This window comes from Sminthopsis crassicaudata, chromosome 2 (assembly GCF_048593235.1).
Source record: "Sminthopsis crassicaudata isolate SCR6 chromosome 2, ASM4859323v1, whole genome shotgun sequence".
Taxonomy (NCBI): Eukaryota; Metazoa; Chordata; class Mammalia; order Dasyuromorphia; family Dasyuridae; genus Sminthopsis; species Sminthopsis crassicaudata.
The window spans coordinates 215,791,771-215,812,116 of NC_133618.1; the positions used below are offsets into that span (position 1 = coordinate 215,791,771).

General features: G+C 37.0%; 2 protein-coding genes across 3 annotated transcripts in view; one reads left to right on the forward strand and one right to left on the reverse strand.

Annotated features, from left to right (window-relative positions):
* Positions 1-291: 291 nt before the first annotated feature.
* ATMIN (ATM interactor) lies at positions 292-13,317 on the forward strand. The gene is made up of 4 exons (XM_074288205.1): positions 292-979; positions 6,283-6,408; positions 7,265-7,464; positions 9,489-13,317. The coding sequence occupies exons 1-4, from the start codon at positions 620-622 to the stop codon at positions 11,290-11,292; spliced, it is 2,490 nt and encodes an 829-aa protein (XP_074144306.1). The 5' UTR covers positions 292-619; the 3' UTR covers positions 11,293-13,317.
* Positions 13,318-15,189: 1,872 nt separating this feature from the next.
* The window catches only part of C2H16orf46 (chromosome 2 C16orf46 homolog), a 57,757-nt gene continuing 52,600 nt past the window's right edge, over positions 15,190-20,346 (reverse strand). For both annotated transcript variants that reach the window (XR_012486177.1, XM_074288210.1), the window contains one exon: positions 15,190-16,465. Coding sequence is in view for 1 of the 2 variants with exons in the window: in XM_074288210.1 (XP_074144311.1) it covers positions 16,431-16,465 (35 nt within the window). In the remaining variant the exon portion in view is untranslated. The remainder of the gene's footprint in view (positions 16,466-20,346) is intronic.

Sequence of the window (20,346 nt, forward strand, 5' to 3'; positions counted from 1 at the left end):
AATATTCCATTATATTCTTCTACATAGCACAGTTGTTTTCAGTCATTACATCATTGGTTCCTCCTAATTGGTACTAGAAGGTACTAAAAATATTCTATTTCTAACCTTGGTTTTCCCATTTTACAAAATCAGGAATTAAGACTTAGTGAACTTGTTCAGTTACATGTAACTATTGGAGCTAGGTAGAATTCAACTTCAATTCTCTTGACCCTTGCTCCATGCCAGATTATTCAAACATAATTTATATAAAATCGAGATATAAAGACAATTAACGTATTTGCCTCCTTGCAGCAAATGATACAAAGGTAACATCATTCTTCCTTTAGGAAAAGGTGATGACCTCTGAAGGAGAAGAGATCCTTTCTAAGGGCTGCCTGGAACTGCGAGGAAGGCTGAAAAATTGAGAGAACAGCTGGCATGGAGTCCGGCCTCCTCGTGAGCACAGACCCCGCCCTCTGTCCCGCCCTCCCCAAAGGACTCTGGTGGGGGTGGTAACATGGAATGGTGACGTGTTCCAGGAGCTCTTGTTGGTTGGCTGAGGCAGCGGCCCCCTGCCCTTCTCGGAAGTAACCGGGGAGCGAGGCGGCTCCAGGAGAGCTGGTTTGCCGCGGAGGTAAACATGGCGGCCGCGGGCACAGCGGCGCCGTCCGCGGTTTTGACCCCATCCCCGCTACTAACTCCGGCTCCGGACCCGGCCGCGACCCGTACCAGTAGAGAAGATGCTACCTACGCCACTTCCAGCCGGTGGGGACTCGACGCTGGGTTTCGAGGAAGCCGAGCTAGGATGGCGGGGGGGAAACGACAGTCTTCAACCGCGATCCCGAACCCGGCTCTTGTGGGCGAACTGATCCAGCCGACCGTGTCAGAGCTGTCCCGGGCCGTGCGCACCAACATTCTGTGCACCGTGCGCGGCTGCGGCAAGATCCTGCCCAACGGGCCCGCGCTCAACATGCACTTGGTGAAGAGCCATCGCCTGCAGGTGAGGCCCCACTCGCCCCCGCCCCCAGCGGGCCTGTCCCCATCGAAGGCGCCCACTCACGTCCTACCTTGGGGAAAGGGGGGGGGGGGGTCGGTGCCCCAAGCAGCCAGAGTCTACGTGGCTAATCTCCAGCCCCCTCAAGGCTTTACTCTTCCCAACTACAGTTAAGCCCCTTCTGTGTACAGTACCCCAATCCCTAGTTTACCTAAAGCCCGCACCCTGCCCTGGTCCCTAATGCCCCTCCCTCCCCTCTTCTTCCAACCTCCGAGTGCATCCGGTAAAGTCTTCAGCCACAGGTGAGGCCTGGACCATTCCAGAGCGGTGGTTGCGGTGCAACTCCGCACCAAATAGCTGCACCGCCGAGGCGTAACCAAGTGCCCTCTGAGGGCTGGGGAAGGCTATTGCCGCGGCGGCATCAGAACGAGCTTTATGGAGGAGGCGGCATTTCATTTGAGTGCGCCGCTCCAGGCCTGACTCTCCTTTTCTCCCCTGGCCTGAATACCCTTACCTGGACCTGGGTGTTGGGAGAGAGGGTGGTCTGCAGATAAATCCACTGGGAGAAAGCTGTTGATGGATTGCTGTGGTTGGCCAAAAGGAGAGGCAGGCTTGAACACACAAAGCAAGGGTAACCTAGACTTGCTTTCTGTTTTGGGGGCTGGAGGGAGAAATCGGTTACCAAGATTGTGACGACCATGATTGACCATGGTTGTTTGAGGACCATGGTCAGTCAGGAAGGATTTATTAAATAACTGTTCTGCGCAAGGCACAGGAACCCGGGAAACTGAGGCACAAGACTGTTCCTGATCACAAGGAGTGCAATTTAATGACGGAGACACCATGAAAACAACTAGATACAGACTAGATCCATGCAAGATAAACTGGAGATAATCAGTAGAGGGAATGTCCTGTTATTAAGAGGGATCAAAAAGAGCTTCCTATAGAAGGTGATATTTTAGCTGGGTCTTAGGGGAAACCAGGAGGCAGAGAAAGGAGGGAAGAATCTTCTAAGTGTGGAAGAGAGTTCTGGAAAATGCCCAGTCGAAGTGGACTATCTTGTGCTATGAATAGCTGATGCTATTGTCTTTGTAAAGCAGAGGATATGGGCATGAGGGCAGGGGAGGCTAGGTATGAGGAGACTGGAAGGGGAGGAGGGCTGGCTAAGTGCCTTCAGAATCCTAATGGTGAGAGAAGCACTTTACCAAGTTCATAAAATTATGAGTGTTAGTTTGAAGTTGAGAAACTACAGTGTTTTTAGAGAGAGAAACTAGAATGTCAGCATATAATTTAAAATCTGTAATAGTCTAGTCTATCTTTTTTTCTTTAACTGACTTCTGTTATCTCAGATGATTTTGTTTCATATAGCAAAGGATTCTGGTTATTTGATTTCATGATTACACCAGCCTACCTTTGTGCTGCAATTTTCAAGGGGTTGCAACAAGTATTCCTTAAGACTCTTAGGTGTGAGACAATGTAAATGAATGAAAACATATTGAATGCTGACTTCTCTGTTCGGCACAGTGCTGGGGAGGCAAAAACAAACAAATTAGAACAGTCCATAGCTTCCAAGAGTTTATGTTATGGGGAATATTGTATACAAAAAGAAAATAGAGGTAAAAATAGGAGAGGGAGGGAGGGGCAGGGGCAATGAGCACAGCAGCATAGTTTGGGGAGTGCTGTGGTAGTTCCCAGTTCCATTGGGAGTAAGAAGGCTGCATATGTTGGTGATGATGGAGAAATGTTAGACCCTGGATGCTCATCCTCCTGTATATTATTGGCACATTATTCCTTGGAAGTACTTTTTAAATAGCTTAGCCCCTGTCTATGGAATTACAGAAAGGACGGAAGTGAAGTGACTTTCCTAAGATCATAAGACATACATTTACTCCCTTATTTTTGACTCTTTTCTAATTTTTAAGTGCTATGTTCTTCCCGTTAAGCTAGACACTGTTACTGTTAATAGAGATAGATGTTTCTCTCTTAAAAACTTAAACTGACCAGTTCGTTTATAGGAACTTCTTTTCAGAGCTAGTTCAGAATTAAAGATATATTTGCCAATTTTTCAAAAATTTTAATTGGAATAAAGGAAATTTACGAGAGCAGTCATTAGGAGAAAAGTAAATTTAATGAATTTGAGAGCAAAAAGGCTACTTTGGGGAAAATATAATTTTTGAGAGTATCATTTCAACTCAGGTCTTGTAATCTATCATAGAGTTATATAGATCTTAGGGAAAGCTGCTTTTAAAGAGGATATCTTTTCATATCTGGCTTTTCAAGTCCATTTTGTCTGGAGAAAGCCATGAAATTTATCCAACTCTCTTTTCTGAGTTAGATGAACTTTCTTCAGTGGAAAACTGGAACCATCTACTCATTCTGCTTCCTAGACAGGTTTAGGTAAAGGAAATTCCTTTTGAGCATTCAAGAATATCTATCCAATATATGCTTACCACTCTACTAGACCTGAACTGGGGAAGTTTTTGTTTTTGTTTTTTTTAATATTCAGCATTAATGTCTTTTTACATTAGGGGGGGGTGGTTATAAATTATTTTATATTTACATATTACTCAGTCAGTTAGTCATTGCCTAGCCAAATTGTGCTTATTTTGTGCTATTTCCTCATAAATATTCCTCCCCCACTTTAAAAAAATGTGAGTTATAAATACCTTTCTTCACCTACCCCCTCCAAGTCTGTAGCAGTTGGGTCTCTTGTGTTCAGAGTTTTTGGGGTGTGTGTGTGTGTGTGTGTGTGTGTGTGTGTGTGTGTGTGTGTGTGTGTGTGTGTGTGTTTGTTTTTAAGTCTGTTTCAAGCCCTATAAGGAAAACTGGAAATCTGTCCAGGCTCAGCTAACTTTAGAGAGTTTTTATAAAGGTTGGAAGCTAATAATTCAGTGAAGAGTAGGCAAAAAGTATCTATTGCTTGACTGTTCAAGTATTCTTTAGTTCATTATGTTTGGGAAGAAGGGAAGGAGGATAGTACTTTGAGAATCTATAAATTTCCTTTATTTTTTAAAATGTGGCATATAGGTGCTTAAGTTAAGTTGAATCCAGAATTTTTAGAAATGGTTTGGCAGAAAAACAAGAAAGTAGATTTCTAAATCATTTTGAGAGGATGTACATGGAGCTAAGACTTACATTTGTTTTAAATTTATAGTTCAATTTAAAAGAATGAACTATTCTTTCTTAAAAGCTTCCAGAAAGGAATGCTGAAACATGATTTCCCCATGGCCATATTGCTTGCCCCTTTTGCATTCAGTCTTGTCCACTTTTCATATTTGGCCTTCTTCCTTTTTCTGTTGTACTAATAGAATATTAAAATTACAAAAGAAAGACTTTAGAGATCATAAATTTTGAAGTGAAAGAGCCCTCAGAAGTCTAGTCCAACATCTCATTTTATAAATAAGTTCTTCATCTTTGAGATGTGCCTTGCCTGAGATTAGGAAATTGAGCCAGGATTCAAATCAGGTGCTCCGACTTCAAATTTAGCTTTTCCCCACTGTACCAAATAATCTAGTTCATATCTTCATTTTATAGAAAAAACCTAGAGAGCAAAAATGACCTCCCCAAAGACACACTAAAAATTTTAAGACAGAGCCAGACGAAGTCTTTTGTTTCTAATTCCAGAACTCTTTCTGTTTAGTGCACAGCTTGAGTGCATTTCTCCAACATTTTTTTTCCTTGGGATCTTAATTCCCAAATGCCAATTTTATGACATGTACATTCCCATTCACTGAAAATAATTCAGAAACACGAGCTCTTTCTTTGTATAATTTGTTGTACAACAGTCATAGCATAGAAAGTCTCACAAATAAGGCTTTTATTCATACATAGGATCTATGAAGTGCATGCAAATATGCACACATTAAATTCTATTTTCATTATTTAATGCCAAACACATCTTCTGTAATAGCTGTCTTTCACCTAAAGCTTGGACTTACTATCTATGAAGCAATCAGTCAAAGAAAGGAGATCTTTGTTGTTTGTCAGTTGTGTCTGACTTCCTGACCCCATCTGGAGTTTTCTTGGTAAAGATACTGGAGGGTTTGCCATTTCCTACTCCAGCTTGTTTTACAAACTGAGGCAAACAGTGTTAAGTCACTTTCCCAGGGCCACCCAGCTCGGAAGTATCTGGGGTCACTTGGGTCTTTCTGACATCAGGCTTAGCACTCTATTCACAGTACCACCTAGTTGCTTCCTGAGGAAGCAACAGAGGAAATTGGATTGAGAAGGACAGAAAGATAGTATAATGAGCTATCCTAGAAGAAGCCAAGCAGTGCTGTACAATTACCCTTTGAAAGTTAGGACTAAGAAATAACTATGGGGAAGCAGACTTGATCTGAATAAGCTTTAATGGCCCTGTGACGAAGCTGGTATCTTATGGGTCTGGGTCAAACTAAACACTTAGACTGTGAGTCGGTTTTTTTATAATCTCATCATCCTTCATTCACCTCATATTAACATACTTGCCATTCCATTCTTGTATCTATATTAACAGTACACTCACACACATGTTAAGGCTAAATGGATTAGTATGATCCAAAGAATCATCAAAAATAAATATAAAAAAGTACATGAGACTATGTAGGTGAGATATTATAATGAAGGTCAGTAGATAGTAACTGAAACTCTCAGGTACTAGTGGTTAGTGTAAAATAAAACTCTTGTAACAAATGGGTTGTATTTCAGCTAGATTTTCCTTCCAGAGTGATTCAGTGATGACATTTTCTCAAAGGCATTTTTCTGGGATGAGTTTGTTTGGATTTGACCAAATTAGCTACATTAAATGATAGATTTGGAAGATAAACTAACAATAGCAGTAGTGTTATATGATAGCATATGAGGCAAGAGTATGGGCCTATATTTAGGAAAGACCTGGGTTTGGATGCCACCTCTGACACTTAACTCTTAGAGCCTTAGTTTCTTCTTTTGTAAGTAGGTAATACCTGTAGTATTTAACTAATAGTTATTTTAGAGATCAATATTGATAAAGTATGGAAAGCACTCTGCAAGCTTTTAAATTGCTATAAGATAACTGATATTATGAGAGAACTTATGGAAGGAAATGTACTGGGTGCAAGGGGTTTCAAGAAATAGAGAAACAGGTCTTTTCCTCATAAGATAATATTTATTTGGGAATACTGGCTATCTGCATAAAACTGAACATACTGCTAATTGCTTTGAGAGGAAAGAAGTATCTAGGAATGGTAGAATAGAATACTAAAGGGAATTGGAAGGGGTAGAATTAAAATATACAATTTTTATATGACTTTTGACAACATAATTTAAACACAAAATTGCATCTTTTACAGGAGGGAATAATAAATCCAACAGTAAGAAAGGACTTGAAAACAACACCCAAATTCTATTGTTGCCCTATTAAAGGATGTCCTAGAGGTCCTGACAGGCCATTTTCACAATTTTCTCTTGTAAAACAGGTATTCTAATTTTTTAACTACTTTTCTGGAAAGAAACTTTATAAATGATGATATGAATATAATGTGTTTCTATTATTAGAAAGTAGCAATAAATTAAGACAATTTGTAGGAGAAAGTTTGTCCAATGGAGAAGATGCAGGTATTAGATAGAAAAGGATGTTTTGGGAAGTGTTTTTAAGTATGGGGACAGAAATAAAGAAATATTGGTTATAAAAATGGGAAGATCCACAATGGGTTTTGAGGGATGAAAGTGATCCAGGATGGCAAGGAGTGAGATAAATGTATGATTAGGATCTATCTATATCTCATAAGGTGTATAATGTGAGCAGGATATGTCCCCAATCATTGGGAACTATCTCAGAAGAGATATGTCTCTTAGAGAACGGGAATGTTTACCCCATTTAAAAAGTACCCAAACCAGATATCTCAGGAGTAAAGGGGTAGGGTATATTGGAGAATGGGGAGGGAGCAAAGGAGGATAGAGAATGATCAGAGAAGATGAAGGATTATATTTAAACTCTTAACAGACAGACTTGATCCTAGAAACACTAGTTAAAATATCATTAACTTTTTTTCCTTCTCCCTTTTCCCTGCCCTATCCTCCACAAATTTGCAGGCTGTCTCAAAAGTCTTAGCGTAGTTTTAAGCTATTAAAACTTCTACCCTGTTTAAATAAAGTGACATGGTAGAGAAAAGCATGAGGAGAATTGGCATTTATGTGCCTTTCTAAATCCTGCCCCTGTTTTACTACCATTGTTTTTCCCCATTTGACGTCATACTTATATCTTTAAGTTTACTGTTTATTTTAAAATAAAATTTTGACCAGTGATTGAAAATTTTTATTCTTATGTTTTAGCACTTTATGAAAATGCATGCAGAAAAGAAGCATAAATGTGATAAATGTAGCAACTCCTATGGTACTGAATGGGACTTAAAACGACATGCAGAGGATTGTGGCAAGACTTTCCAGTGCACATGTGGTTGTCCATATGCCAGCAGAACAGCATTGCAGTCACACATTTATCGAACTGGCCATGAAATCCCTGCAGAGCACAGGTATGAGGAAATGATGATGGAAAGTCTGATAGAACTGGGAGGCAAGACAAGTCATCAGGCCCTTTTTCCTAGAAAACTTATTATTCTTGGGGAGGTGATTGAAAAAGAGACAGTGTATAACTAGGTAGAGAGGAGCTTTTCAAAGTAAGGCCTTTTAAATGTTCCATAGCTCTTACATCTCTTTGATTTTTTTTTTTTTCCTATCATTCTGTTTCCAGAACTTATATAGGTGTTACACTATGAATTGCTAAGTTGTTTTGATATGTTGCTGTGATTTCTACTTGTTTGGAAAGTTAACATTTATATATTACAATAGTATATAATTTAGAAATGAAAAGTATTGTATTCCATGGTAGTTTTAAAATTAATTTGAGTCTCACTGAGAGGCAACATGGCTAAGTGAATAGGGTGCTGTACATGTACTGAAGATGGTGAAAGGAGTTCGCACAAAATCAGTTAGCTTTCACTATCATTATGTCTTAACAGAGCCTGCTTCCTCTCTCTATATTATATTTTTTTCTTTCTTTTGCTCACTTCAGCAAGACCAGCCTTTTAGGAGATCTACCAGAAGGGATTCATTCAGTCACTCAGTCAGCAGTTATCTGTTAAGGACTTGCTGTCTGGCCAAGCTTTGGGAATACAAAGAGTTGACAGACAGTCTCAGAACACAAAGAGCTTTGATATCTTGGGGGAGGATAGAATATGTGCACAGCTAAGTAAATACAGAATCTATAGACAGAATAAATTCAAACTGATTGGGGAGAGGCAAGGAAAGGACTATAGAAGTTGCTAGTAATTGAGCTGAGCCTTAAAAGGAACCTGCACATTCCAAGAAATAGGTGAGAAAGGCCAGCACAGAAAGCCTGGACAAAGGCAGAGAAGTAGGACATGGAATGTCAGGAATGGAGATCAGTAAGTCAGTATATTTGTCTAGAGGGTGGAATGAATCAGGGAAAGTAAAGTGTAATCACTTTAGAGAGGTTGAAGCTCTTAAAGCTAAATAAAGGAATTTGTACTTTATTCTAAGGGCAATATGAGTCATTGAAGTTTCTTGAGCAAGGGAGTGACATAGTTAGACCTGTATTTTAGGACTATCAATTTTGGCAGCCACATAAAGGATAAATTAGGGATAGGAGTAAGATAAGAGGGCCTGAACTAAATGTGGACTGAGTAGGTGATGTAGATTTTTGCTATATATGAGGATTAATAAGAAAGAACAGCTGACAGTAATTCCTAGATGGTTGAAAAATTCTAGGTGGATGACTAGAAAAGTGCTGCTGATTTCTCTTCCCATCCCTTCTTCCCTTCCCTGTAGAAAGAGAGAAGGAAGTTAGGAAGAGGGCTGGACTTAGGGGAAAGATTATCCATTCTACTTTGCATTTGTAGAGTTTGAGATGCCTGTGTGATGTATTGGTGGAAATGTCAAGCAGTTAATTGTAAAGGGGGAGAGTAGAGTTCAGCAAAAAGATGAACATAATAAAGTTAAATCATTTTTATAAAGATGATCACTGAACCCATGGGAACTGATAAGATCCCTAGAAAGTGTAAAAAAAAAAAAAAAAACCAGAGCTCTGAAATATACTGACACAAATAGAGTAGGACGTGGATGATGCACTTGCAGAGAAGACCAAGAAGAATTGTCAGACAAGGTGATAATTAAGAAGAAAACAAAAGAGTTTCATGAAAACTCATGGAAGATAATATAGCAGGGAGTCAGCAGTGTCAGATATTATAAAGATGTCAGAAAGATGAAGGCTGAGAAAAAAGGTCAGCAGTTGATACCAATAAAGAAATCATGGGTGTCTTTGGAGAAGATAGTTGGAGTGGTAGGGGCAGAAGACAGATTGCAAAGAGTTAAGAAATGAATGAGAGGGAAGAAAGTGGAGGCAGGGAATATAGATAGCCTTTCTTAGGAGTTTGACACCTAGGCAAAAGTAGTTATCCTCTATTGTGGATGAGAATGAATTAGTGGTTTGGGTTTTAGAATAATTATTATTTTTTTTAAATTCTGTTACTGTTTTTAGGGACCCGCCTGGTAAGAAAAGGAAAATGGAAAACTCTCTGCATAATCAGCAACTGTCTGATAAGGCATTTGAATCGCTGATCAACAAACCAACTACTAGAACAGATACTCAAGACTTGGAAACTTCAGAGATAAAGTTGGTGGCTTCTTTTGAAGATTCTTGTAGCTCTAATGTCAGAAAGCAAACCCTTACACCTCCGAGATGCACTCCGAAGTTGCTTTTGCCGAAGCCCAAAGTAGCTTTGGTTAAGCTTCCTGTTATGCAGTTTTCACATTTGCCTATCTTTGTGCCTGCAGCAGACTCTTCAGTTCAGCCCATGGTGGTTGGTGTTGATAATCAAGGGTCTGTCACAAACACTGTTCATCTACTTCCTTTGTCAATAGGAACTTTGATATTAGGTTTGGATTCAGAGGGTTTCTCACTTAAGGAAGGCTTACCACTTTCAAAAATAGTTAATCCCATTGCTGTTGAACCTATTAGTACAGGTGTACAAGTGAATTTGGGCAAAAACTCAACTAATGCATTACAAGAATTAGAAAATATGTGTCAAAAGAATAAAATTTCTTCCATCAATATACAAACAGATGTATCTTATGCTTCACAAACTCTCATGTCACCTTCACCTTGGGCCCCTCCTGATTCCTCTGTGTCTTCTTGTTCTCAAACAGATTTAACATTTGGTTCTCAAGTTTCTCTTCCCATCAGTGTTCAGACTCAAACATTTTTGCCCTGTACTAAGATAACCTCCTCCATAGCAGCACAGACAGATACCTTTACTCATGCTTGTCTCCAGCCATGTGGGATCTCTAGGGAAACTCAGACTAGTAGAATTCAGAGTTCAGCAGATGCCACAATGTCAGTGAACCAGACTGTCATGTGTAATGATATTTTTGAGAATGTCCATTCTTACAATGTTTCTGCCCCAGACAGTGCAAACAATAGTTTAGTCACTGCCCCTGTATCTCACAGTTTGTTACAACCTCATGAGGACTGTAAGAATTTGCATCAAGACAGTGTAAAATCTACACCAGTTATGAATTTTAGCACACAAAATAATATACTCCCATCACAAAACATGACTGATAACCAAACCCAAACGATAGATTTGTTAAATGATCTTGAAAACATACTGTCTGGTAGTCTGCCAGGCCAGACTTTGGATAGCCGTAGTCTCCTGTCTGACAATAATACTGGAGCTGACACTCAGCTGTCATCTGGGTCAACCCAGAACCCAGGAATTGATTTTGACATTGAAGAGTTTTTTTCAGCTTCAAATATCCAAACTCAAACAGAAGAGAGTGACCTTAGCAACATAAACACTGAACCTGTCTTGGAATCTCTGGATATAGAAACCCAAACAGACTTCTTGCTGGCAGACAGCACCACTCAGTCTTATAGTTGCAAGGGCAATTCCAACTTCCTAGGGCTAGAAATGTTTGATACTCAAACACAGACTGATTTAAACTTCTTCTTAGATACTAGTCCTCATCTCCCTCTGGCAAATATTCTGAAACACTCTAGCTTTTCGGTGAGTACTGATTCTTCTGACACAGAAACTCAAACTGAAGGACTCTCTGATAAAAATGTACCTGGCTTGGAAAAAGTCCAATTGAATAGTACAGAAACCCAGACTATGAATAGTGGTTTTGAAAGCCTTGGGAATTTATTCTTCACCAGCAATGAAACTCAAACTGCAATGGATGACTTTCTTTTGGCTGATTTGGCTTGGAACACGATGGAATCTCAGTTCAGTTCTGTAGAAACACAGACATGTGCTGAACTGTGTTCTGTGCCAAATTTCTAAGTGTGGGGAAAAAACTTTTGGAAACAGTGAAAAAAAATGAAAGAATGGAGGACAACAGTGGTCTCTCTGTGGTGAATGTAACTGATCTTATGCACTTCCTTAGCAATTCCTCAAAATAATTTGTTTCTTGTATTTGTAAACATGAAACTTGTATGTGTTTTATAAAATGTCAATGTCTATAAATTATTTTTTAGTTGCTCACTACAATTTCATTGAAGGTAATTGTTATCATAGTTGTTTTTTCCTTTTACACACCGAAAATTCACATACTGAAACCAAGTCTACCTGCTTCTGTACTTTAGCCTGTTTTTGTTATGTTTTCAAAACATTTTGATCTATTGTAGAAAGTGCTTTTTTGTGGGGGGGAAGAAGAAACTAGATATTTTGGGTTTTTTGCACTTGGAACTCTTAAACAATGTTGACTCAAAATTCCCGTTGGTTCTTGAAGCTAATATTTGAAGTGGACAGATACTTTCTAATCCCTAGTCTTATCAGGCTGTGTTAGATGTAGCCAGATTTGTGATGACAGCCACAGTGTTTGTTTGAGAGCCTCACCATCTGTTTTCTAACTTTAAGGATTTCAAAACAAAACAGCAACCCTGTTACAATTTTACCTATTGAAATAATCACTATATAAAAGAGTGACAACTGGAGCTACAACAAAGCGAACAAAGCATCCAGTACTTTTAAAATGTTCAGTTCTCTTTGCTTTTTCACAGGGACTCTCCTATAACAGTGCTCTTAAAGGAAAAGATGATGATAAATAAAGTGATGTTAGTTCTTTTGAAAGTAATTGTCAATTAACAAAATTGAGTAAAACTGTGAAATCATTTATTGAACCAGATTGGAATTTTTCACAAATCTTACACTGAGATTCTCTTTAAGTGTCATAGACCGAATGGTGCTCAAGAACTACTTCCCAAAGCAAACAAAATAATTTTTGGCCCCTTTGGATGTTAAGGAATCCTATTCTGCTAAAAAAACAAAAACAAAAACACTCACCCTTATCTCTATTCCTCCTTGGCTAACTTATGTTAACCTATGTTGTCCTTTTTCTTATTAAATTGCCCCAATTTCTATATCTAAGTTAATGGCTAACATTTCTCTATTAATGAAATGCTCTGGTGAGGGGATACTTGTGCCTTGGGGCTGGACATTCTAGAGTAGATTAGTCTTAAACATCATATTTATTTTTTTCTTTAAGTCACGAATACCAAATAGTACAGTCCTAATATAAATGTGAGAAGAAAAGCAAATGGCTTTAATAAGCAGGGCATCATATGTCTTATATTGAGAGATGATTCAAGATCATTTCTGGTTGTTTTTCTTTAGTTTTATGAAATGTTAGCCAAGTTTAAGGAGATAGAGATTCTTTAGTTTGACAGGCACATTTTCTAAGTTAATAAAACCATTTTATGGTCCTCCTATTGGACATGGGTATACAGATAGACAAGAGTTTAAAGAAACATACCAAATCTCAGAAGGGAATTAGTTATATAAATTAAAATTATAGTGTTATGCTGCTATTTCAGATAACTGATACAGAGGCCATAACATAATGATTTTAGGAGGTTTAAGTAATGATCAATAATTTCCCATTTGAAGCAGTTTAATTCAGTGTGGTGGATAAGAGAAAGAATTGTGATTTGGTTGAAATGGATATAGTTCTGGATATCAAAACTTAAACTTATAAAGCCTTAACTTAGCAATTCCATGTGTTCTTAGGATTGTCATTGCCTTAATGTTTAAACTCTTGGCAAAGGAGCAGTGCATGTTTGTTTATGCCTTGTGTAAATATCATGTGTTGTGATCCCTGGCTTGAAGAAGCACTTTGTTTCTGTGATAATGGATATCTTTTTCTTAATTCAGCCAATAGATATTTGTAGGAAAGTAAAGCATGTACAAATGAAAATAACAAATGAGGCTTGTTTCAAAAGCATTTCTCAAATTTCCTGAATTATTCAAAAATGAAATAAAGCTCATTATAAAACCTAACATTCAGTGATTAAAGAGAAGTCAAAAACTACATTGTTGAGAGTTCTTTAAAGTATTACCCTCCCTCAAAGTTAGTCTTTATCCTAAACTTTTTGTAAAAAGTTCATTTCCCATTAAAAGCCATTTTGCTTTCAACTTTTGTTTGACCACAAAAATAAAGATGCCAGCAATTTTTACTAAGAAAAATGCTAAATGATAAAAATTTCACTTTAGATCTAGATGACAAATCAGTAAATTTTATTAAGCAAAAAATTTTAATTTCATGAACTTCCTTTTGGAAAACAATCAGCTTATACCAAGAATTGCTTTAGTTGATGCAAATTCCCAAACATGAACCTTAAAAAAATACCATTTTTATGGGAATAAGTATGGTTCTGGCATAGGCGCTAAGATTGGGAGGTTAGAAGATGTTCGGTGACTTCCTTTACCTTTTTCAATAAAAGATTGTGTGGTTCTAGGACAAACATTCTGTATGTGATTATTTTCCCTGCATAAGATATAGGAAGTTCATGTAAAAAATAATGTAATTGAATGGCATACATTTAGAACTTTTTGACTGGCATAGTGCCACATACCTGTAATTCCTGCTCCTGGGGAAGGCTGAGGCAGGTGGATTGTTTGAATTTTGGGATTCTGAGCTGTAGTGGACTAAGCCAATTGAATTTTCACAGTAAGCTCTACATGAATATGGTGAACCCCATAGGAATGACAGGCCACCAGCTGCCTAAAGAGTTGAACATACCTGTCCAGATCAGAAAAACAGCAGACTAAAGTTTCTATGTTTACTAAGAATTGGATCAAACCTGTGAGTAATCACTGCACTTCTAGCCTGTTAAGTCTTTAAAAAAAATTTTTTTCATCATTTAAGAATTTGAATTTTTTGTTTTTGACATAAAAGATGGGACTACATTATGTTGCTCAGTAGTTGAATTATATTTTGACCAACATCAGTAAATCCTACTTGAAATTATTTGTTAAAAAAAGATTTTAGTTTTGCTTTTATGTTAGTAATACATGGAACAAATACTTAGAAATTGCATTACTGGACACTTCTCAAGGAAGTCAATGACAGGTTATATGTAACAAACTAAAATATTTGTAGCTTTTTTTGTGATAGCAAAGATCTGGAATAAATTAGGTTAATTGGGTGCTCATCAGTTGGGAAATTATGAAAGATTGATAGGGGTTGAGGTCCCTTTAAGACCCCCCCCCCCCCATGACTGACCTTTGATTTACAAATCCTGGTCAGTGGGCTTTCCCCATCCCCCACAGGATCTGAGCTAATTTGGGTTTTCCCAACCCCTATGGCTGACCTTTGATTTACAAATCCTGGTCATTGGGCCTGTCCCAGCCTCCACCGGATCTGAGCCAACTTGAGACATCACCCACAAGCTCCTTTAGGTATAAAAGAGCCAAACTGGAGCTCTCTCTTTTTGAAGGAGCCCTTCCGCCCCAGACATGGTATCCTTCCGGCCATGTAAGGGTTCCTGCCTGCCCAGCGACCACCTCTGGCCCTGGTATCTTTCTACCTTCAACTTTACTTCCAGATCCCTACAATAAACCTTTTTATCAATCTAGGTTTTCGGGCATGTAAATTCCTTTTACAGGGGACTGTGCCATCACGAGACTATCTGCACTGACCCAAAAGGGGATTCCCCTTCCCTAACTCTCATCAAGATCATTGCACGGTTAGAAGAATTCAGAAAAAACATGCAAACATGGAGTCAAGTATTATGAAGGAAATAGGATCAAGTAAGTCCACACAAACTACAATGGCAAAATTGTAACCAAAAACATGAAGCAGTTGAGTGCAATGAATAATATCAACTGTAGAGAACATAATGAAATGCAGAGACCTTCCAGTAAAAAGGTAAGGAGGTAAGGAATATGCAGACTATTATATACAATGTCAGACATAATGGCTTTATTAGTTGACTGTTAATTTGTTAAAAGGGAGCATTCAATGGAAGAGAAAAGAAATGATGGATGTTAAAATAAGCTTCAAAAATAAATTTTTAAATGTTAAAAATATCTGGTTCAAATGAAGAATGATGAATTTTAAACTTCTAGAAGACTGAGTAGTGTTGATGGGTGGGGAGGAGCTTTAAAAAGAATTTGTTTAGATTCTTCTGAAAGACTTTGATCAACATAAAAATCTTGTAAGCAGAAGGCAGATCATTGCTGGGCAATGATTTCCCTTAAAAGAACTCAGTTAATGAATTAGAACCCATAATGATACAATGATACAATACAATTTTATTTTGTGTAGCAAGAGAGACTCCCTTGTAGCAGACTAAAGCAAATTTGATATGACTTCTAAAATACTAGCAGTCTCCTATCCGTCAGCATAACCAAATTGTGAAATCTTAAATTATATGCACATTTTAAATCATTTGAGCAGATACCTGTAAGATAATGAATTGAAGATAAACATACATGTCAGTCATGTTCAAATTCTGGGGGAAAGGCCTTTGATGGAGACATTGAAGTCATGAGTATTGGGTGTCGCCTTTCAATCTAGTCTAATTGTAATCAATTATGAATTTTGTTTACTAATGCTTATCAACCTGACATTCTGAAGGAATCATAAGAATCCTATTGCTAAAGCCTACCTCATCACAAATCTCTATTTTTTTGTGTTTTAAAGCAAATTGAAGATGGGTAACACAAAGCTACAAATATATCTAAAACAAATAGCATCAGATTTCTGGTTTCATCTGTGAAGTACTTCTGTACTCCTATCAGTGGTACAAAGTCTTTTTGGAATAAAAATATCTCCATAATGATCCATTTTATTCTCAACGGTGCACACTGCTGAGAGGCTTTCCATTGTCTGCCAACAGTGACGTTGGTCAAATACCTGAGACTGCTGGTGAAGGAGACAATACTACTGCCTAGTGACCAATCTTGATATCTTCATCTTATCACTTTTTCTTTTTTTTTTTTTTTTTTTCTCTTTTTCCTCTCCTTTTTTTTTTTTTTTTTTTTCTGTCAGCTGCCAGCTAACTGGAACGCTACTAACTTTTTCACATCCTGGGTGGTGGAGTGAGATTTGTGATTTCAGTCTCAAATTTGTAGACTAGAAATAAATCTGAAATTTATCCTCCTTCAAGTTGCATCTTCCTTTCCTGCTGATTCTAGTATTATTGCTGTGATCTCAGAAAATATGGAAGCCATACTGAAAGAACAAAAGTTAATAGATCAATGAATCTAAATCAACTTGCCTCATCTATTTAACTTCTAAATCATCTTTTTACTAAAAACAATTCCCCCATTAAAAGATCTGCTTACTTAGAGAAAGAGTGAGACTTAATACTTACAAACCTCATTAAATGACTTAGAGAAACATTGCCCAAGGTACAATTAGAATTATTCAGACTACAAATTCCTGTACGTGGAAATCCTTGATTAGGAGTTAATTTAAGAATTATAAGCTGTTTCAAAATTCCTCAGATTTGTAATTAATTTGTTCTTTTTCTCTGAAAATCTCAATTCTGAAGGAAGTTCCTTTACCTCTTTGGGCCTCAGTTTATCTGTAAAATAATGTTTGCATATAAAATGAAGGGAGTTTCCAATTTATTCTAGTTTTAACTCCTATGGTTTAAAAAAAAAAAAAAATAATGGACACTATCACCAGATTTTGCATGGTAGTCACAAATTGTGAAAATATCTTTGAAATAAAGTGTTTTGATCTAAAGAAGCAAATAATGCTACATTACCAACACTCATTAGGGACATATCAATATCTTTTCCTAATGCAATTTGTATTATGGGGCTCTTCACTTTCTAAGGAAATAAAAAAAGGCAAAGGAAACTAAGCTTTGTTGAAACAGAAGCTAATATTCCTCCATAATGGAGGCTGAAAGATATGAAAACTGAACAAAAGCCAATCTTACTACTACGAAGGTGAAATGCTGGGTTAATTTTTATCTAATCACACAAGTGAGAAGAAATGAGATCTGTACTATTTTTGAATATGTTATCTTGTCCTTTATAATAATAACCTAATTGTTCTAGAAGAAAGTGCTAGTTTCCTATGGAATTACAGATTTTCCAGGTTGAAAGAAGGGATGAAGGATAATAAAACAGTTTTTGTGTATTTTAAAGTTTCATGCCTAGTAAAACTAAAAGAAATATTCCAATGGTTTTTAATGAAAAGAAAATGGCCTGTTTTCTCTCACATATTTAAGAACCTTTAAGGATTCCTTGTTGCTTTTAGATAAAATACCTATTAAACATATACTAATTTGACATTTAAATCTTAATCATCTGGCTCCAGCTTTCTACTCCAGACTTACTTTACATTATGCCCTTTCATGCACTATTTCTTCTGACCAAACTGCCTTACCTACATGCCATTTTATCTACTGCTTCTCTACTTTTGCATAGATTTTCCAAGGCACCTGGAATGTACTTTTTCCTCACCTCTGCCTCTTAGACTCTCTCAGTTCCTTAAAGAATTAAACTCACAGGTCTTATCACCTAATATATGTAAACCAAAATGACTGACCAAAGCCAGAATATGTGAAGATAATTTAAGGTTTGCAGATCTTACAGGAAAAATGTAATAAAAATTAAAAGTCCTAAGAATCTTACTATGACAAATAATAAAAATGTCTAGAAGCTTTGAAAACAGTAAAAAACCTAGTTGAATCCAGTGATTATTGGCAGAGGAAAACTCCCAAGTTTGAAACTCCAAGACATATCTTGATTATATTTTAGGATTTCAAAATTAATCCAGAAATATTGCAACCACTCAAGAGAAAGCCCTTCAATTATGAAGAATCGTCTAGCATTATCCAATATCCATGAGAAAACAGAAGATTGGAACAAAATATTCTAAAAATCAAAGGAGCTTTAGGTATAGCCAAAATAACATAGCAGAGTCTAATTATCAATTTTGAAATATTAATCTTCAGCAACAAGAAAAATCAGAAGTATTCCTGTAAAAGAAACCATAGGTGAGCAGTCAACTTGCCAGCATTCCAAACAAGATCAGAAAGACAAATAATACAACTATCAAGAAAAGATTACTGTTTCTAGGTTATTATTGATTTTAAGAAGTAAATTGAATTGAATGATAAAAAGAAAATAAGGGGATCTTAAAGGAAGATCCTAAATTTTAAGAGGAACTTGAATCAGGAGAAAGGAAAAACCAATTAATATTCTACAGATTAAATTCTGTGTTCCCTTGTAAGTGAATCAATTATTTTTTTGTGTAAGGAGATAATACTATGGGAAGTAACTCGTGGAGAAAGTATAGACAATAGAAAGGAGCTGGAGATAAATTCCCACTAAGCCTGCATATGAGCAAAGAATATTTTGATAAATTTGGAGGGCAATGGGAGAGTAAGAGCATTGGGAAAAAGGAGGAAGGAGGAGTGTAAAATGAGAGTAATTGCACAGGTCAAATTGAAGGGTACTATTCTATTAAAGCACCTTCATATGAGGGGTGTGGAGAGAGAGACAAGGAAACTAATAATTTGTTTCATCTCAGGTAATGGGCACCATATGTGTCAGTCTACTTTTTTCAAGTTAGTTGAATCTCCCAGGACTGCATCAGGAAACAAGGGTATATAGGACTATGGTAATAGCTAGCACCAAGATTGGCAGGAGGAATATGAATTCAGAGGAAAAACTATGTTGACCTTAGGAAAAGTGAATGGTCATGGAAAGGGGAAGGAATATGGCTGGGCCCCAACATAATGTTTCCCATGTTCATGTTTTACATGCTCCCCCACCCTCCCAAAAAAAGGGGAAGTAAAGCAAAGGCACAACCTACAGATGTTCTCATTTAAAAATTGGATAAGAGAGCTCAACTTTTCATTCTAGAAGCTCTATAATGAGGGACACTGAGAATTAAAGAAGGGGCATCTTGTGTATGTAGCCCATGAATGAGAAAACAGAATTCAGAATAGTTTGAAGGGGATTAAAGATAAATAAATCAACAATCCTTGGAAATTAATGCTACAAAAGATTACTTAAGAAGTTGGATGGTGCAGAGTGTACCAGGTTAAGAGGCTTAAGGTGGGAAGATTTTGAGCAGTACCCCAATCTGGTTGAAGAAAAGGGAAGGATCAAAAGGGGATAGTAGTAAAAATATAATTGGGGAGAAAAAGAAAAGAGGAAAAAACCAATTAAATCCAACAGTTATATATACTATAAGACATGATGTGTTTTTTTTCTCTTTTCAAAAAATCTTATAAGAAATGGCATGCAGATACCATTTGACCCAGCAGTACCTTGCTACATCTGCATCCCAAAGAAATCATAAAGGAGGAAAAAGGACACACATGTGCAAAAAATGTTTGTAGCAGCCCTTTTTGTAGTGGCAAGAAACTAGAAAAGGAGTGGATGCTCAGTTGGAGAATGGCTGAACAAGTTGTGGTACACGAAGGTAATGGAATATTATTGTTCTATAAAAAGATGAACAAGCTGATTATAGAAAGGTCTGAAAAGATTTACATGAACGGATACTGAGAGAAACATGCAGAATCAGGAAAACATTGTACACAATAACAGCAAGAATGTGTGTGATGAACAACTATGAAAGGCTTGGTTCTTCTCAGTGGTTCAGTGATCCAAAAAAATCCCAATAGACTTTGGACAGAAAATGTAGACTTACTTAATCATGACCTCAGATATAAATGTAAACCACTAACTATAAATACTGGATGTAAACCACTAAAATATATGAAAACAGAAAAATACTATAAAACCCAACAAGTTGCTGCATACAAAAAGTATAACTAAAAAAAATAAAGATTTATTTTTGTGTGTTGCTATGTGCAAGAAACATAAAAATAAGAACTCAAAATCAAAATGATTAAATTGTCTATTTGCAGACAACATGGTGGCTTATTTGGAAAACCCTAAACAATTAACAAAGGAACTAATGAAAAGCTTTAACAAAATAGAGGGATGAAATAAAACTCTAAAAATCATCAGCATTTCTATTTATCCATTGCAAAGTCCAGGAGAAAATGGGAAAATCCCATTTAAAATAACAACAAAACAAACTGCATAAAATATTTGGGAGTCAATCTACAAAGACATACT